This window comes from Haemaphysalis longicornis, unplaced genomic scaffold, assembly GCF_048455015.1.
Source record: "Haemaphysalis longicornis isolate Haplotype H1 unplaced genomic scaffold, Haemaphysalis longicornis Haplotype H1 scaffold_8, whole genome shotgun sequence".
NCBI lineage: Eukaryota > Metazoa > Arthropoda > Arachnida > Ixodida > Ixodidae > Haemaphysalis > Haemaphysalis longicornis.
Window position 1 is genome coordinate 165776851 of NW_027526445.1, and position 19885 is coordinate 165796735.

Here is a 19885-nt window from a genome sequence, read left to right on the forward strand (position 1 = left end):
AACAACTCTCATTATAACGTACTCTTTGGTACTAAAGGTTGCTTCCCCGCAAAAAGACCCTGTGTGCAGGAGTGCACCCTTCACAGGCCGCTGGCTTAGTCGTCCAGGCGTCACTTCAGGGACGGATATGACGTCAGCGAAATCTTGGTGTGTCCAAAAACACTTTCGCATTAAAAATCTCTTGAACAGGTTCCCGAGTTATCTGATGGGCATAGAGCCGTAATTTCGGGCAAAGGTACTTTGCGACCCCCTAATCTAACTACTGGGTGTTGGTTGATTACGTTCTGCAAGTATTTAAATTTTCGAAAGAAGTTGAAAAAAAAAGTATTACATTGTCCTTTTAAAGGGCCTAGAAGAGCGGTGTATGCTTATTTCCTAGTCTTCCATGTGAACTGGTAGGGCGGGAGTAACAGTTGAAGTGGTCGCCTCTGGACACTGCAGGCTGCAGCGAGCTGGCGCACGCAGGCAGCAGCAGCAACCCCCAGGGGAACCCTCGCGGCGGCCGGGGAGGCATGGATCCCTCGTCGCACGCCGGGGGCGGCGGGGAGCCCGACGGCGAGAAGGTCCTGCAGAGGACCTCGTCGCTGCTGCAGAACAAGGCCTTCACCGACGTCACCTTCATCGTGGGCCCGCCGTCGGCCTCCAAGAAGTACGTGGGCCACCGCGTGCTGCTGGCCATGACCAGTCCCGTGTTCGAGGCCATGTTCTACGGAGACATGGCCGACAAGTCCAAGGTCATACGCATCGCCGACATCGCGCCCATCGGCTTTGAGAACCTGCTCAGGTGAGGCACGTAGCTAGCGGAGGACGACCGCATGCCGACGAGCTTTCACGCATACAGAATACAAGTTTGGTTCGTTCGAAAGACTGCCTCGTTAGAGTTATACTGACACCACCGTTAATATAAAACTCCCGCTAATAAGCTACATAATTAGGAAAAAAGGAACGGTCATACGACCCACTAGCTCGTTTCCCACAACAGAACCTATAATGTCATATGTGCCAGCTGTGCGATTGGCTGGGACTGGCAAAAGCAAACTTAAATTAGGCAAAGCTGATAAGCTTGCCGAACGAGCTATTTGCGCTTACATTTAGGGCATATTGTTTTTATAGGAGTAAGAATGGTGGGCTAAACAGCGGAAGTTACGAAAGTACTATGCTTGTTGTAGCTGCGCGCACTATACTTGTTTTAGCTGCACAGCACTGCAGCACTTTGGGGTACGTTGTCTCACACGACACTAGCCGATTGGCGTAAGCGACGGTGTCTTACGTGAACATATTTGTCGAGCGAACACCATGTTTCACGAAACGATTATTTTCTACCTTAACAAAAACCAGCCAGGTATAAATACGGTCAAAAACAAAGCAAAGGAAGAAAACGTCCTGCCGCGGTATGGTGGTGCCATCTCGGTTGACTAACGGTAAACAAGCAGACCTGCTCTTGTGATGTCATTGCAGACGTCTTGAAATCACACGATTTGGCGGGAGAATCAGAATTTTAATTTTAATTGATTGATGTCTCTGTGAATAAATAGTTTCCTTCCGGACAAGCGCTGGGACATGATAAAACACGAAATCTTTCGGAATACAAGCTTGTATTTTGCCTTCACCGCCCCTTTAACCACCCCCCTTCCTTTTAAGGGACACTAAATGGAGCCTAGACGCTGTCGTATTGCTCTGTCTGCTGGATGTCTAGAATAAATAGACATGTTCTGAGTTTTTTTAGAAGGAAGTGATCATGCTGTAAGTCGACCTGATACTGTTATCACTCTTTAGAGCGGGAACCATTGCGGCTGACTCCGAGCAGAAGGCGGCCGACGCTATGTACGCAGAAGCGGCCCACTTCGAGGTGCCTATTTCCAGAAGAAAAATTAACTTTACACGTGCCGCCTGCGTTGCAGCATACTACTCGCCGATTTGGTGGTCGGATGTGACGTCACAATTTGGTTCCGTTGGATTCTTGGGGTGCGAGCAAGTTTAATAGGCGCGAGCAAGATTTACGTCGGCATAAAGATTTTGGAGAGCAAACTAATGAAACCCCATTTGAAACAATTATGGCGTCATTGCAATGATTCATGATGCGGCCACGAGGAGCGCCAGTTTTTTTTCCTTATTACCTGTTTCTACCACGCCAGCTGGTATATAAAGAACCCCCCCCCCCCCCCCCCCCCGTTTTCCGGGTCACGACATCACACAATGACATCACACAAAATGCCTCATGAAAACTGTTTCGCTTCTGCTTCCTGTAACCTTCCTTTGTCGAGCTTTCATGTTTTATTTCAAGCGGCATTAACGCCGGCAAGAAAAAAAAGTGAACTCAGGTAATTGTATACAAGTGTCGTACTAGTATGACTGGTATATCTTCTGAAAGTCTTGCGGGGCAGTACTTTTGTAACCCGGTTACAGATTACAACATCACAACAGACTCCGAAGATACGGCCACACTTCACATGCAGAGAAGAACCTACCGCGAACTACAGCTGACAATAATCACAGATAACGCCATGGCGTCACAACATACGAGTACGTGAAAGAACACTCATACAGGTGAAGACGCTAAAGAACTACGTAAGCCAATGAATAACTTTTTATTGTTAATATGCCTCAGGGAAAATATCCAATTTGCGACGACAGGGATGTCCCGTACCCATAATCACGACACTTTCCGCTTCTTTCTTTAAAGTTCGATACTTAAACCGAAAATGAGAGCGCTAATACTCAAACAGGCTACTTCGTATTCAACGCTGCCGTCATTTTCATCTCCTCCGACAGGTACGCCTACACCGACAACCTGAAACTGCAGACGGTGGACGACGCGATGCTGACCGCGTACGCGGCCAAGAAGTACATCCTGCCGCACCTGCTCAAGGACTGCTTCGCCTTCATCGAGAAGCACGTGACGCCGCAGACCGTGTGCCAGGTGTTCGAGTTCGCCCAGGTCATGGAGGCCTTCGCGCTGATCCACCAGTGCCTGAACATCATCGACCGGCAGACGTACCACGTGCTCACCTCGACCAACTTCCCCAACGTGGCGCTGCACACGCTCGAGACCATCGTGCGGCGCAAGTACCTCAACCTGTACTCCGAGTACGCGCTCTACTCGGCCGTCGTCCAGTGGGGCCAGGAGGAGTGCTCCCGGAGGAACCTCGAGAGGGACATGGACAACGTGCGGAGCGTCATTGAGACGGTGCTGCCGCTCATCCGCTTCCTGGCCATGAGTCCCGAAGAGTTCTGCAAGGGGCCGGCCAAGAGCGGCCTGCTCTCCAAAGAGGAGTGCTTCTCCGTCTTCATGAACATGGCCATTCCGGGGATAGTGCCTCTGCCGAAAGGTTAGTTCTGTAACCACTATTCTGTAAACACTGGTAGCATTAAATTACACGAATGGAGCCCCCAGATACTTTAGTGTCAATTCTGTTTTTTGATAAAAAGTGAGCTCGCACTTTGCGCCCGGCAGCATGATGTGGTAAGTGCGAACTGCATAACATACCAAAGGCCACTTTGGAGTGGCCGGCAGCATTCCGGAAACGCTAAACACTCAGCCGCCAACGGAAAGTATACATAGCTTGGGGGCACCGTACCTTCTTTCCATGTTCGGATGCTGTCATGTCGTCGTAGTTATAGATAGATGCATGATGTTGCAAATGACGTCGACTAGGGGCATTTCGCACGTGGTCGTTAAGATGGGATATTTAATCACCAAAATTTGCGATATGGTTGAATTGTACTTGCCTTAGACTCGAGGATTGTGTTTATGTACACCCTGCTTGCAATGCATGCCATCCACTTGCAATGCATGCCAACACTTACTTACTTAAAATCAAAGTGGGCAGGTAGAGATCGTATCACGGCCCCGTAGACTCTTCCGTCCTTCCTGTATCAGAAAAGAGGAAATTTTCGAATAGAATATCAGGTAAAAATTTAGAGGGAGGATACCCCTTTGGTGCTGAAATGACAGAAGTCACGCAAGAAATGAGCATCATCGTTAGGAACTTGATGGCAATAGAACGATGCAGGGTCGGGTAAAGGGCATGGGAAAGGTCAAAAGGGTAAAGGAAAGTTGGGAAATTTGGCACTGGGATAAATGGCACATGTTTTCAAGCGCAATAAAGACGGGAACTTGGAGGAGACTACGGACGGAGCGAACGCTAGGCATCAACTAAAACTACATAACATTAAACCATGAAAACGCCGGGGCCCCAAAAACCACGCTTGTGCGCACATTACATCACAATACGCATTTCTTGTTGAGTTGCTCCTTTCTTCAGATACTTCTTTGATAATGCCAGTGACGGGGTGCTTACACATCTCTCCGCCTCTTTGTTGATTTTGTATGCGTCGAATACTTCTCTGTCGATTTACTCACAAAAGCGGCGCAAGACTATTGTGTTATCAAACTTAGGAACACATTTGAGGCGGCGGAAATCATCCGCCAAATGTCCAGCTCCCGCAGCAGTGCAATCAGTTGCTCGGCGATATTAACAGGATGGAAAGTTGGGCGAGTTGGTGTTGATTCATCATGAAAACAGACGCGGAAAGACGTTGACCAAGAAAAGAAATACACAGGACGACGCACTACTAGCAACTGGCAACATTTATTAAGAAACAGCGGTCGATGTGCGTGAGTCATCCTCCAGTCAGTCTGCAAGACATAGAGTTGATGTTTCTGGGACGACACGTGCGGTGATAGCACATTATAGGTTGTATTTTTTAAGTCTGGGGTAATTTTATTGATAATCTCTGCGTAAGTCTTAATCAGTTGGATTATGTCGGTTGGTCACCCTATCTATTTTCCTTTCTTAATAAATGTTACGAGTTGCAAGTAGCGCGTCGTCCTGTGTATTTCTTTTCTTGGTCAACGTATTTCCGCGCCTGTTTTCAAAATGGCGATATTACTTTGCTGCGCAATATAAGAGTAACCTCTCCTTTCTGCGGAGCTCAAGTAACCTCGAACTTGAGTGCGTGTGTGTGCTGCTTTTCCCTCCAGGTGTAAGCATGGAGGGCGCCAAGCGGACGTCCCCTCCGGAGCACTTCGTCGCCCGGCGCTACCAGGCCGTGTCCTTTCACGCGCCGTCGCGGCCTCTGCGGCTCTTCGGGCTCAAGTTCACCGTGCCCACCAAGGACGTGTTCCTCGTCGGCGTGGGCTTCCCCGTGCGCCAGGACCTCGGCTCGTACAGCGTGCGCCAGCCCAAGTTCGACGGCCAGCTGCGTTGCAGCTACAAGGTCCAGGAGGACCGGCGAGAGCGCGAGGAGCTCGACGTGTCCTTCTCTCTCGCCAAGGACAAGGACGTGCGCATCAAGTTCAAGAAACCCTTGTTCGTGCGGAAGGGGCTCGAGTATGAGCTCGAGCTGCAGCTGAGCGCGCTCATGAGTGACGACGTCATCGTGCCCTCCCTCAAGAACAGGAAGAAAGAGGACACGGTCGAAGGTGTGACGTTCCAGTTCTCGGCCTTCCAGCGGCCGCACATGTCGAACGTGCTGGAGATCCTCGAGTTTTCCGACTTGCTCTTTTACTTCTGAACTGGTGCACTGTTTGTGTGAAGGTTTTTATTTCGAGTTTCTCGATAATGGCTTTGCGAGGAAGTGCGTGTTGATCTCCGCACTTGCACGACAGTAACGTGCAGTGGGTACTTTATTCTCGTAAATGCCGTGAAACTGGTTTGTTCATTGTACTTTGAAGTGCCGATTTTGTGCGACTCTTGGAAAACTTGTGGCGCTGCAGTTAAGCAGCCGCGAGGGAACAGCATATTCTGACGTCTAGCACAGTAACTGCCCGACAAAAAAGGATGTTTTCGAAGAGGTCGCGCTTATAGCTCAGCCTCGTCGGCTTGAAGGAAAGTGTCTGAGCCACGTAACACCACATCGAACACCGAGCACAGGTGCACAGAAGATCGGTGCCGCCGCCATTTTGTGAAGGCAATCTTCTAATATGCGAGCAATTGTTTGCAAAGCCGAATGGGCACCTTTCCTGACAAGAATCTTGCTTTCTGGAAAGGACCACTCCTGCTACCAAGCATACATGATGGTGTCCCTGTTACAGTTTGGGTGTTCTCCTGATGAAGTTGCTGCCTTTTCCCTCTCTCAGGGCCTGTTTGTAATGTCCAGGTGTTCTTGATAAGAACAGCAATTCCCTTAGCCCATTCTAGCGAACGTTTTATCTGTAGGTGTGCGTATAGGTTCTAAGCTTCTCTTCCCAGCTCTGAACAATACAATTTCGTGAACTTGTTAACAAGAGCCTAGACGACAGCTTCAGAGGGGCATGCTCAATAAGCATCGTCCCACGCGGACGAGGCGAAATGTCGGCACCGTACCGCCATGTACTCAGGCAGGTAGCATAACTGTATTTAATGTAGGCATTCTCTCATTTTTTTTATGAAGTGAGCTTCGTTTTGCAGTCATTCCGTAATGACTCCTGTTGGACTGCGTTCTAGCGCGGCCCTTCATTACCCCATGGTTTAGAGGTGAGGTCTACAAGAGCCGACAACAGGTAATACACGCTCGAGTGGGTAACTATAAGGAATTTTAGCCCTGTCACATACGCTGCTGTATTATTGCTGAAAGGTTAACGCGCGTCGCAGTAGCGGTCTTCTGTCTTCCACCTCTAGAGCTTTGTAAAATCCTCGCAGTCCTTTAGAGAGCTGAAACAGGTTTCGCACTCTTAGAAGACGCCGCTCCAACTTCTAACTAGGTGCACCCTTTAATAACGACTCTTATCATGCTTAACATAAAAAGCCTCCACACACCAATTTCGCGCAGTCGATGCTATTTAAGGCACGCCATTATGGAGTTCAGGAGCATGACTTCACGTTTGTTGTGACGAACTTTTGTTCGACGAGGTCTTAAGGCGTCTCTTTTACACTTTGAAACAACCCACCAAACCTCTAACCCTGTTGTTGTATAACTGATTCAATACTCTAACACCTGACTCAGCAAAGAAAGTTGCCTCTGCTGAAAATAACGTTCTCTTCTTCAAGCATAAGCTCATTTATTTACATATAACTTGTCGTTCACGCTACACATCTTCAGCCGCGTGTTTTGGGCCGTGGAAGAGCCGGCCAAGAGCCTCCCAGTTGAATAACCAAGTACTGCCATTACCACCTCTCCTCTGGGGGCCTCATAAAGTATAGTTCCCAAGATAGTCACGTCTTGAACTAGAAAAAAAAGCTAGTGTTACCCATTTCCCACGTTCAACAGTCAGAACGAGTGGCTTACGAGCACGCACTCCTTTGGATTTGTAAAAGGAGTTCCCTGTTACTATAGTACAGCTTTATTGTTTTGCCCTAGCTTTAGTCTTGGAAACTTGGTACGAAACAAAAAATGGGTCAGTTTTAGCGCTTTCAAACCTAATTATTACGAGCGAGCGAACGGTCAGTTTGGCCTGGTTTTTCAAAGATTATGTACAGAGTGCTTCACGAAGGTTGGGCTACAGGATGATTGGATTCTGTTTGTGGCTTGCGCTGAAGCACGCGCACAGACTGCCAAGCCGGAGCGCCATCCGTCACGAGACAGAGCGACCAAGCGCCAACGAAGCAGCTGTTGAACCCTCACCTAGTCACGTCGTAACACAGCGGCGAGGCTCCGAGCGAGCACAGCTGTGGTGCCTCTCCACAGCGGATCACGTGGCGTGATGATACACCTGCCACGCTTGCGCTCGGGCGGCTCAAGGTCATTGCGACGCTATGAATGACCTTGTGAGACATGGCGTGGTTAGTAAAGCTTTCGCTCTAATTTTCTGTAAATGTAACTGACATTAGCGATTATCTGTTGCTTCTTACTTCGCTACACAATGGAATCATGGTGCGTTTTCTTTACTGTTATCTCAAACATCACACCAACCACAGGAATTATGCAGAGCTGTCCCAATCAGGTCAGTTGCATAACAGACGAGCAGGCCTATAACGACCGGTTTGTTACATGCTTACTAGGGTATACTTGGAGATCATAAGCGCTCAGAGGTCTGGAAGAGAAGATTCACGCCGTACTCAAAGTTCCCTGCGACTCTCCTGTGCTTTTACAGGCTGACGAAGCTTGAAGCTTGATGGTGAGTTTGTATATGGCAGCTGAGCTGCGAACCGTGTGAGCAGATGGCGAATGAAGGGTTCTTGTGAATGCTGAAGAAGGCTGCAGCCATGTACCACCGATACAGGCCACAAGGCGGGCTGGCGGTTTCGATGCCTGGAATTTCTCTCGCAGCGACTGTCTGCTTTGTACCGAAGTTTGTGACTGTTTTGTAGTCAGCCAATCACAATTCGATTCCAGGTGACATTGCTACAGTCATGTAACATGTTTGCTACTTTACAAGGGCATATATGCTGCCTCTTCGAACATATACTGCCTCTTGCCTTCCTGCCACCACATTATTTTTGAAGTTTGATGAAGCGTTTCCACAACGGCCATGGTTGAAAATGTCGTAGAACATTTGTATACTGAAATTAAGTTATTCAAAATCCTTGATATTGTATTGCAAAATATTAATAGGAAAACAGTATCCAAATTTATCACTTTATTTGAGTTCAAACAGAATTGAAATGTGCAATGTTTACTACTGTCTATATATATATTTCCTTGTCCAGTCGAGAGGCAAAAACGAGAAATCTCGTCAGGCTCGAGACAAAGTTCTCCAGCTCACCGACAGAAATAGAATGCGCAGGGCTTGTATGAAGTCCATGCACAATAGTTTCTACACTTCAACATTGATGTGCACTGCGCATGCGTGTGATCAAAACACTGTGTAAAGAACCTGGTGCGCTGATTGGTTTGTGGCACGGCAAGCGTTATTAAGCTCGAACGACCACAACAGATTTGCCACATGGCACTAGCTAAATGTCATTTCATTAAAAACAGTTTCTTTTTCAACTTATTAGTCGTGCACACGGACCGACCATCCGCCAGAAATGTTTTTTGTATAATTTTTACGAATTTCGTTTTATCAACACCCGCAGCATTTTAAACAATTGAAAAATATTTCAAAGCTTTTGTTACTTAACCTGTTTAAATTAAATCACAGCCACGCAAGTGGTGCTAGCAAACGCAGCCCTTGAAACCGCCCTTTTTTTGCCATTGGTTGAAAAGATAGTTCGTGCCTCAGGCATGAACAACGCTTAGCGTCTGTAATAAAACATAGGTATACATTAGTGGCTGCTGTATAAACACAGCGCCTATTCTGTGCTTATACTCTGGTGTGTCCAGGGTACCCGGGAGAGCGAACGTGCGCATTGTAAGCACAATTCACAGAAATATACTTATTATGTTGTCGAAATGTTGAATAAATTATCTCTGAATGTCCAGTTACCCGCTGCTTTGACGTCTCGTAACTGCCTATGCTGGTACACGGTGTATTTTATCTTCACGCCACACTTTTGAAGAGATTAGAGGAAGCACGATATTGAGAGATTAGAGGAAGCAAACCATAACATATTTGTGAAGGCGAATTGGGATGGTTTAATGGCCGTAGGTTTAAGTCGTAAAGCGGGCGTAGGATTCATAAAGCATTTATCTCACCGAATCTAATTTCACTCGGGTATGCATGCAAGCAGATGGAGGTTCCGGGGAAACAAACACTTGACTGCAATTAAAAACTGGCACCGACCAAGAATGTTTGCAAAAACAAAAAAAGAAGACCTTTCATCTCCCGTACGACAAAAAAAGAAGACCTTTCATATCCCGTACGGGAGCCTTGTTCACGTCTTTCTTTGTATAAACATTCTTATTCGGGGCCAGTTTTTAATTGTTGTCATGCGTTTTCCCGCCCAAACTAACTTCCGTCCAACCCTTGATTTTAAATAAAACACTTGCGTCATAAAATTCCGTCACAGAATGCGACGTCATATATCATATATTGTGCTACAAAACCGATTCGGCAAGAGGAGATGAATCCTTCGGCGACGAAAATGAGCTTAGGAACAAAAAGAACTGAATGAAGAAACTCGTTAAATTTCAAGTGCATTCATATTGGACACACAAGTTGGAAATGAATTGTTGCTGATCGCATGCAAGTTGCTGGTCGCGTAGGGATTTCCACACTCTCAGAAGACGCACCCGTAGGGCGTCTTCACCACAATGCTCCAGATTGACCAATCGAAGTGGCCTAGTGTGCAAATTTGACGAATTGCGTGGTCGAGCATTCAATTTAAGTGAAAAAGGGCATCTGCTCAGGAAAATTGCGCATTACAAAACGCCATTCACGCCTTTCGTGTTGTCCCTGTACACATACTTGTTTAGTCAAATCGTATGATGGGCTTCGTCATTCGCCGAATTTGCACACTTTCTCACTTCGATTGGTCAATCTAAATCGCTGTGGTGAAGAAGACCTACGGGGACATCTTAGAGTGAACATTTCTTGGCAACCTGTTGAATTGAGAGGTCTAAGAAGGTAGGGGAATAAGTACCTAAGACCTCATCATCTTGCAGTCGGAATAATTTTTGCATTTGACATGGTACACTATCTTTCCTGAGTGCAGCTCTGCCAATACTATTCTTCCTTCATTCTTTGCAATGTGGCAAGTTTGCGCCCGCAACTGCCTTCAAAGGTTGCTGCGGTTACCAGCAGTGTCCGAAGCTTACGGCTGTGCCGTGCGTCTCCGGTTGAACCCTTTCACTGTCTTAACATCCCGTACAAGGCCCAGGAAGTTGAGACCTTATCGCTGCGGGAATTGAAAACCATCGAGCCGTAACCTCTGATTACATACAAAACATCCGCCGCTCCGCATAGTACGCACCAACGTGTCCATAGAGATGTGTTCAGCGAACCATTCCTACGAGGGTAACATCTCAGTTTTTCGTCACAATGAACTCGCAGATACCTCTCGCGCCAAGGCCAACTGTAGTCTGTGTACGGACATGGTTACGGGTAGATCCCGTGATAAGCCGTATTACGCAGTCTGCGTCGTTGCGTCCTCTCCATTTTGTTCAGAGACGTTGAGCTGGGAAGTCTGGGCAGACCAGTAGGCAGCACCTACGGCTACGCGTTTATAAAGCGGTTTTAAACAGCCTTTTTGCATATTTAAGTGGCCTTCCGAAATATGCCACGCTTGGTGGATGACGAATGTTGAGGTTAATAGTGGCGCTTTCTTTGTCGGCTGTGAACACTTAAAGGCAGACTGCAGCCTTGTTTAGACAATATTCGGAAGCTATAGCCGCTCTTGTAGGTGCAGCGTGATTATAGCGAAAGGAGACAATCCGCCTCGTGCATGTAATTGCAAGTAATTATTGACAGCAGTCGGTTGACTGACATCACAATAAGCTGTACAAGCTCCAGTCGATGACGCTGCACTTTAACGCCCTCTTTAAATAGTTTACATGACAGCAGAAAGGCAAGCACGAAGCTCTTCAAGCGACCTGCACAGCCGAACAGAGTCACCCGCTTCGACTATATCACCCGCTTCCTCGGCATTATTCGACAGCATCAGTAGCAATATGGAAGATTTTAGGCGACTTCTCAAAACCCGTTTTAAGAAATTTCGACGCAATGCCGAAGCTAACGAAAGACGCGGTCCATCGCCGGCTTCAGACGCTGAAGACACAGATGAACTTCCAGATGATCTCACCCGGTCTTTAAAGGTATCCAGCTTGCCGTTCTCACCGAGGGCGTCATCTTCATCATCATCATCATCAAGCGTCGTTGAATTGGAGTACGTTGCGGACGGGCTACCTGTTCCGCCCAAGGGCTTCAACCTCGAAGTGGTGCGGGACGCTCTCCGCTACCAGGCCCGGCCTGGTGACGTGTTCGTGGCCACGTACCCGAAGACCGGCACCACGTGGACACAGTACATCGTCTGGATGTTGCTCAACCTGGACAAGGGCCTGCCTTCCTTCAAGGACATCATGACGCGGCTTGTAGTCTTCCTGGAACTTGTGAGTACATGTGTTCTCCTTTGATCGCATGCAGAGTGCCTTGCAGATATCTCCTATTAAGTTAAAAAAAAGTATAGAAAAGCTTAAAAAACAGCCGAAGGACAGATAGAGAAGAAAAAATGGCAGCATCTCCACTCCGTGGATGATGGTGAGGGTGCGGAGTACGGGGACTCGAAATGACATCCAAGTTGCGCCCCGAGTGACATCCCATTTGCGCCCCGACCGTCATTCGATTTGAGCTGTCAGTTGCACCTTGATTATTCCCTAAACGAAACTGCAACTCACGGCTCAAATCGAATTTCGCTTGATTTTCGCTTGGTGGTGGGGTGCACACGGATGGACGCGGAAGGACATTGGGAGGTCCTAAGGTACTCCGCACCGTTACGGGCGAGGGAGTAAGCTGTTCGACTCTCAAATACTCACGGTCGTAACCCAATGACGACTGACACCAACTCTGTCTGGTCTACCAGACACAGGGTCAAATCCTGCCGGGGCCTGTGCGGTTTTTTTTTTTTTTGCGATTATGCGCACGGACGCGGACGGACATTGTGCGGTCCCAAGGTACTCCACACCTAAAAAAAAGCTTTAGTATTACACAGCCGCGCCGACTTAGTGTTAAGTCCGGGCCGTCATGCCGCAGCGTATATATTAGGAGACGGCTAGTCTCTATAACTCCCCCAAAGTCTGTCACTAACCTGAAGGCAGTGGTGTGCCAGAAGTTCCCTTAGTCGATTTGATGTCTACAGACATGGCCCGGGTTGAGCCAGTGGTCTCAGGAAGTGATGCGGGAGCTGAGGTGTAGAGGTACGTAGGTCCGGTGGGTGGCATACTGGTATGTGGGAAAAGCAGCACGCGGCAAAGCGCAACCCTCTCGACAGCTTCATTGTAGCGGAAAGCATTACTACACCAGTGCACGCGCACAGCAGAGCGCGCACATTTTCCCCGAAACAGACAGCTGCTTTTTTTGTCATACATGCGTAAAAGCGACGTCCACTGCGTTGAACGCTTTCGAAATTGCGTGACCGTGTGTTGACTCACAATTTCGTCTATTTCGCTCAACCGACAAATCTTCGAACGGTCAGCTCCGCAGCCCTGCGTCCGAATTTAACCCACTTCCTTGTTGCAGACGTGTGTTTTCACAACCACCTTTTTTATAGTAAAAGCTCCAACGTATAAGGAACAAAACGGTATCTGAGAGCACAGCACTTTGAACCGAGAGTGAGGCGGGGGAATGTGTACGAATCTGTTGTAATACATGTAGTGCGGATGGCAAAAAGATGCCAATAGCGCATTTTTACTCGTGTCCAGTGCATCGTCAATTATTTTTCCCGGTAGCCCATGAGATCCTAAGCCGGCAACGCTATACTGCGACTTGATAATGGTACGACTTTCGTGTGACGCTTGAATTGAGCCATTTTTGAACGCACAGGACGAAAACTGAGCGAACAGGCCCATAGAAGCAGAATGCAGGGCTGTCTTACCGGCGCTGAAACTACGTGTCTGTAGAAAGGACATTATAAGGCATCTTTCACACAGCCGTTTTTCACCCCGTCACGTCACCGTCTTCCGTAAAGGGCGACGGTTTCTCGGGCGATTTCTCGCCGAAGACGGTGCGACGGCGACGGGAAAACGAGCTCTACGTTCCAGTTCCGTCAACGCGACGGGACCACGCCCCGCGGTAACCAGCCAATCAGAAAACTTAAATTTTAGGACTAAATTTAGCGAAATAGAGCACACCGTTTGCAAAGCAAAAATCTGAGCCATTGTGTATTTTTGCATTGAAGCAATCTAGTCGCCTTGTATGGTATGTATCAAGACCTTTTCTTTACTTCTCAGATTAAGCAAGCTCAGTTCTAGGCTGAACTGATCACTAGGCAAACGACCCTGTACCCTGACGGAGAGCTCCAGTACGAAAGCTTCTCCATTACGTCTCCGTCGCCGTTTTTCGACGTGACGGTGCCGTGAGGGAGAAGGTGACAGCTGTGTGAATGAGGCCTAATCCTGTCACCGTGAATGGCGCTAAGTGAAAATGGGCAAGTTTCCACCTAACCCGCCTCAGCTACCCCTTCAACCCCACTCCCGAAACCTTCTGCACCCTCCTCCCCACAACCCGCGCTGCCATCCAAGTACTCCCAATACCAAAGCACGTGCACCCCATCTACAACAAGGGGCGCCGCTCACACCTCACACGACTACTGCTTAAACGTTATGGCACTGACCCCAACGCCTACTACACAGACGCCACCCCACACCCTGCGCACGCAATCGAAATCATACACTCAACAGGCAGCACCACCACTACAGCCACCATACGCACCACATCTATTGACATTGCGGAGGAGGCGGCCATTGCACTCACCATTGCACACACGCCTGCTACGCACATCACCATGCTGATTGATTCCCAATTCGCCTGCCGTCGCTACGCCATGGGTCGTATCACCAACCTCTCCCTTTCCATCCTCACCCAGCTACCCACACTACCGGACACCCGCCTCGTATGGATCCCAGGGCATTCGCCTCTTCCTGGGAATGAGGTGGCTCAGGCCACTGCCCGCACCTTAACCTACCGGGCATATCCGGAGGGGATGAACCACCCACCACCCCCAGACACCCCTACCCTCCAGCCTTTACACCCCCCCCCCCACGCCGATATACTCCCCCACTACCGTCAGTCCCGCCGCCACTACCCACCACTCACCACTTCACTTCTTCCTTCCCATCGCGGACGCTCGGATCTGGCGCCGCCTACAGAGCGGCACTTTCTGTAACCACCAACATCTACACCGCATATCTCCGACCACCTACTCCCTAAACTGCACACACTGCAACTCCCGATTGACAGCACTCCACTTGGTATGGCAGGGCCCTACTAACCATTCACTCCCCACCCCCACCCAACCTACGATCAGTGGGAGTGCGTGCTGCTCAAGGACCAAGGACCCAGCTGCACTGGTCCAACGGGCTAGATCAGCGGCCGTGGCACGTGCCCTACCGGACTAGGATGGCCGCCCTTGCCCGTCTTCTTTAACACCCTATTTACCTTCACCCAATTTTCAGAAATAAATGTTTACTCTCTCTCTCCACATGGCGCTGTTCGCCGTGATATTACTCATTCATCTATAGCAAAGCCGTCAATGTCACCTGTTTGCTAAAACGTTGTGCAGCGTCTCAGCCATGTCGCAACAACATTCACACGCACGTTCTTACTTGCAGGCCGGCAGAACAGCCGTCGAAGAGCTCGCCGAGCCACGCATAATAAAACACCACCTTCCCTTCTCGCTGGCGCCGTACCATCCCCAGGCGCGGAACGTGGTGATCGTGCGCAACCCGTTCGACTGCCTCGTCTCCTTCTACCACCACTCCGCGGCCGACCCGCACATGGGCATGCAGCCGGGTGCCACGTTCGACGAGTTCTTCGAGGAGTTCCTCGCGGGACGCGTTCCTTTCGGTTCGTACTTCGACAACGTCCTCTCCTGGTATGCTCGGCGCAATGACCCAAACGTGTTCTTCTTCTACTACGAGACGCTGAAGGAGCGTCCCGCAAGCGTGGTTCTCGAAATCGCCGAGTTCCTCGACCCAGCCATCGCCGAGCGGCTTCGGCACAACGAGGCGACTCTGCGGTTCATCGTCGACAAGACGTCGTTCAAGAGTCTCAAGGAGAGCGCCGAAGGAGCGTCAGGCGGCTCTGGCGAGAGCGTAGCCAACGGAAGGCCCTCTCGCGAGGAGGACATATTTGAAAATCTCGCGAAGAAGTTCTTTCGCAAGGGTGAAGTCGGCGATTTCAAGGGGCATCTAAGGCCAGAACAGCAGCGACGCCTGCGACAGGTGTGCGAAGAGCGGTTGAAGGGAACGGACATGTTGCGTGTGTGGAAGAAGTGGCTCGAATGATCTGTCAGGGCCGTGAAGACAGCTACCGGTGGCTTTCGGGATGTGCTTTTACTGCTATTGCAAAAAACGTAAAGAGCATATGTGCAGCTTCAGAGAAGGCTTGTCCTCCTCGAGGCAAATCGTGACTACAAAAGTGCACTTTGTGCTAGAGAGACTTGGGCAGCCCATGTGGACTAGTGTATACTTCCTGCCTTTTGTAACACGCTGTTCCCTTGTATGTGTAAACATTTACAGGCCTCATGTCTCTGTAATGCGCGAGTCTGACTACGACAATGAGAAACTTTCGCAGATCGTAAGGATGGAGCAGAGATACTGAAGAGTTATCACTTGTAGGTTAGCCCGGTTGGGGGCGTAAAGTAAGATAAGCAACAGCAGTAAGCGCATGGATTTACAGCTATTATTCCCTCGTATGCCGGCTGTTGTTCTTTTGTTGTCCTTGCAGTTCTTTGCTGTTCTCCTAAGTTGTCTTGTGTCCCCTGCGCATTCTTTATGTACTCTATCTTAAGGTGTCCCACACAGCCTTGAAGCCAGGAATACCGGTAAGCCATCGAAAAATAATTGGTGGCGTTTAAAACTGAAGGCTTGAACACGCCTGCAGTGAATGTGTATGAAACTTCAGTGGACTTGCGCCAGGAAACAAATCACAGATTTAGCAGGGCACCTGTGACTGATAACGTCGCTTTTTTGTGATAACGTCACGTTCAGCGATTACCTACTACGCCACGTGACGCATTTTGCTCACTCCTACGTCTCACGTTCTCAACCTTCTCAACGTGTCTCCTCGTTTCCATCACCAAATTGTAAATTTGCTTGCTTGATGTTTAATAAACATGCTTAAGGATGTCTTCAAAACGGGCAAAGCGTATGACCATATATATGCTGAATGTCACGCCAGCAAACCATAGAAGGCACTCCCTCCGCTTGTGCCGGAAGTGGCGCTGCAGATCAAAAATATTGCACCCACTCATTTACGTGCATTTATCACCACAACGTATCCCGCCCCTTTTACCAAGTCGCTAATAACATCACGTGGTTAGATTTATAGCCCGAGAGACGTTGATAGCGACGTCACGAGTTTACGCTTTCTGACCCTCGCAACATACGTGACTCCATCCTCGCTTCGTTGTTAGTCCGTCGGAAGGCAAGTAGCTGCTTTAAAGCGAAGCTTTCGTGTTCTTACTGATGGCGTCTGTAACGCGAAAACGGGTGAAGTGGAAGAAAAAAAATTACACTATCTTCCCGAGGCGATGCAAAGCATCGCGGAGTTCCCTTTATTTTGACTTGCGTTGGTTACCCACATCGCGTGAACGTTGTTGGAAACTCCGCGATGCTTCGCATCACCTAAGAGTTCCCCTCTGACAAACGGCTCTGTTAACTGGTTGGCTGATGCTGGCTGAACTTGTGTCAGCCAATCCGCTAGCAGGACTGTCGGTACTCATCAGACGCCGGAGCGAGACTCATCCGACGAAGCAACTGAGGCAGCGGCGCGTGCACGCGGTTATATATAGCGCTGGCGTGGAGAGGGGGACGGAGGGAGAGGCGCGCATGCGCACGCTATCGCGCAGCTGGCGTGGAGAGGAGGACGGAGGGAGTAGCGCGCTATCGCGCAACTGGTGTAGAGAGGGGAACGAGGAGGAGAGGTGCGGACGCCAACGGACAACGGACAACGGACATAGCCCCGAGCAAAAGATGTTCTGCATCTAAAAGACCCTTCCGGTGGCCGGAATCAAACCTTGGTCCCTCAAGAATGAAGCCGGGGTCTATCTGATTGCTCCATTTCGACATGGCCGAAGTGGTTTGGATCTTGAGAGGGGTGCATGGACGTGCAAAAAAATTACACAGAAAAATCGTGCACCCCGCCGTGTAAAGACGACGATGACACGTCACGAGAAAGCTCCGCGTTCAACCATCGTCGTCGTTAGAAGGAGGGGGGCTTGATTTTTTTACTGTGAAACCACTACTTGTTTACCAACCTGCAGTGCTCCCGGTTGTATGAAGCCTCTTGTGAGCAAGTAAAAAATCGAAAACGCTGCTGCGGCGGGAGTATAACCTTGGTCCTCCAGTTCTCGGTTACAAAGCTTTCCCGGCTGTCCCACGCCGACTGGACGTCGCCGCAAGCAAAGTGTCGGGCATGACGTCTGCGCAGCGTGCTCTCGATATCTCCATTTAAATTGTATAATTTTTAAATGAATTGCACAGAACAGAAAAAAACTAAGATGGCGCATGCTGCACTATACTAATGTAGCCTTCCTTTGTAGAACATGTAGCTTCCTGGTGAAACCCGAGGGGCCCACCTAAAACAGAAGATTATGACTAAAAGGCAGCTTTCCCTTCAGCAAACCTTAATGTGTTTCAACGAAATGGTCAGAACAAGCACAACAAAAAACTTCAGTGACCTCCCACTGTTTGAAGAAAAATGACCAGCGAAGATGTGGTGCGTAATGTTAGTCATAGCAGCTAATTGTCGTATAATTTGTTTTTGGAGAGTTCTGGTAAAACAACAGTTACAGCCGTTTCCTGCAACCGCACTCCTCCCTGAGATGACCATGTATTGAAAGCAGACATTAATTCTGTAACGTCTAAAACTTCACAGTGAAAGAATCACAAATGAAACACGCCCACTGGTAGAGTCGTATTAGCGGCTAATGGCCATATGATCTCTTTTGGTGTACCGTACTTACCCGATTCTAACGCGCACTTTTTTTCCGGAAAAATAGGTCGAAAAATCGCATGCGCGTTAGAATCGGATACGAAACCGAAATTGCCGCAACAGCGGAAATTTCGTCCCACCCATCGCCATCTCAAGATGGCACTATGGTCCCTAGAATATGCACATATTTCGAGGGACCATAATGGCACCAAAGTTTTTAGCAACAATTTTTCGGACGCATGAAGCATAGGCGCCTGGGATTTTCTATCGGCGTTCACACAAATCGTCAAATCGTTCCACTGGCGCGCTTGATAACAGCAATGGCAGCAGCGGCTCTCTCGCGCTCAAAACGAGCGGTCGGCTGAAGCCTGCGCCTCTGGAGAAGCTCGCGGGATGGGCTTGCGAGGCGTGGGCCACGATACCATCGACCATGGTTGAACGTTCGTTCAGAAGTATGGCATCGCGAACGCGCTTGACGGCACCGAATACGAGATGTTGTGGTCAGCGGAGACCGAGGAGCGAGATGAGTGAGATTACTTCGGGAAGTAAATCGCCCGTTTCTCTCGCATTTTTTTTTTTTTTTTTGCTCACAAAGTTCCGTGCGCGTTACAATCGGAGGTGCAAGTTTTTTCGGTTTTTTTGCCAGGAAAATCGGGTGCGCGTTAGAATCGGGGGCGCGTTAGAACCGGGTAATTACGGTACTTTGGATGACACAATAGTAGCAGCCGTTTTCTGTAATCCTAGTCCCTCCATAGATGGCCATGCTTCACTGTGCAACGCACAATGTGGAAACGCCAGCTTATGAAGACCAAGCTTACACCGATCTACCTAAAGTCAGTTTCACCTCTAAACACAAGCGCACTGCTAGCAAGATATTGGGCCTCTTCGATTTACAGTCTCGGGCTCACCGCGGACTCCCCGAGAAGCAGTCCAACATTCGATTTTCCCGTGTATCCCTATGGCTTCGGGGAATCCTCGGACTACCCGCGGGTAGCCCGCGGGGAGCCAGAAGTGGAAAATCGAAGAGGCCCATTCTTTCAGGGGCAGTACAAACCGTCTTGTGTCAAAGTATGAAGGCTCTAGGATTTTTTTTTTTTTTTCTAGACTGGAAAGCGGTTTCGTAGCGTAAGCTACACTGGCCGAGGTTGAGCAGTTTCGCGTGGACCTCGAAGGGCCATGCTGCGCAAGCGCGAGGAGCATCGGATTGGATTGGATTAGATTTAGATTGGAATTCGATTGGATTGGATTAAATTGGATTGGATTGGAAATCCAACCCAATTGGAGTATGGGTGTGTAGAGAATTGTGGATGCACATTCGCCGGTCTGCGCATTCCAGAGGAGTGACGTCATAGCCACGGCAGACGCACTGGCGCCGGCGCGTGCCCAGCTTTGCGCCTCCGTTGCGCAGTAGCGAAGTCTGACGCTGCGCCAGAGCCGCTTAATAGCACTTTCGCGTGGCTCCTGGAGAGCCAAGCTGCGCGTGCGCGAGGAGCA

General features: G+C 49.2%; 2 protein-coding genes across 3 annotated transcripts in view; both read left to right on the forward strand.

Annotated features, from left to right (window-relative positions):
- Positions 1 to 447: 447 nt before the first annotated feature.
- On the forward strand, positions 448 to 9245 carry LOC144149234 (BTB/POZ domain-containing protein 3-like). Its single transcript, XM_077680775.1, has 3 exons — positions 448 to 784; positions 2773 to 3329; positions 4985 to 9245. The coding sequence occupies exons 1-3, from the start codon at positions 513 to 515 to the stop codon at positions 5515 to 5517; spliced, it is 1362 nt and encodes a 453-aa protein (XP_077536901.1). The 5' UTR covers positions 448 to 512; the 3' UTR covers positions 5518 to 9245.
- Positions 9246 to 10918: 1673 nt separating this feature from the next.
- LOC144150034 (sulfotransferase 1B1-like) overlaps positions 10919 to 19885 on the forward strand; it is a 55057-nt gene continuing 46090 nt past the window's right edge. The window contains exons 1-2 of one of the 2 annotated variants that reach the window (XM_077681829.1): positions 10919 to 11850; positions 15067 to 16039. In XM_077681829.1, the coding sequence (XP_077537955.1) occupies positions 11296 to 11850; positions 15067 to 15741 (1230 nt within the window). In that variant the 5' untranslated portion in view covers positions 10919 to 11295 and the 3' untranslated portion in view covers positions 15742 to 16039. Of the gene's footprint in view, positions 11851 to 15066; positions 16040 to 19885 lie in introns of those variants that run through there. The other variant, XM_077681830.1, reaches the window with a different exon arrangement.

What these genes read in the sequence shown, in the direction of transcription:
- LOC144149234 (XM_077680775.1), top strand. Translation starts at nt 513, where the DNA reads ATGGATCCCTCGTCGCACGCCGGGGGCGGCGGGGAGCCCGACGGCGAG. An exon ending in GGCTTTGAGAACCTGCTCAG is followed by an intron (nt 785 to 2,772) that starts GTGAGGCACGTA and finishes CTCCTCCGACAG; the next exon opens with GTACGCCTACACCGACAACC. An exon ending in GATAGTGCCTCTGCCGAAAG is followed by an intron (nt 3,330 to 4,984) that starts GTTAGTTCTGTA and finishes TTTTCCCTCCAG; the next exon opens with GTGTAAGCATGGAGGGCGCC.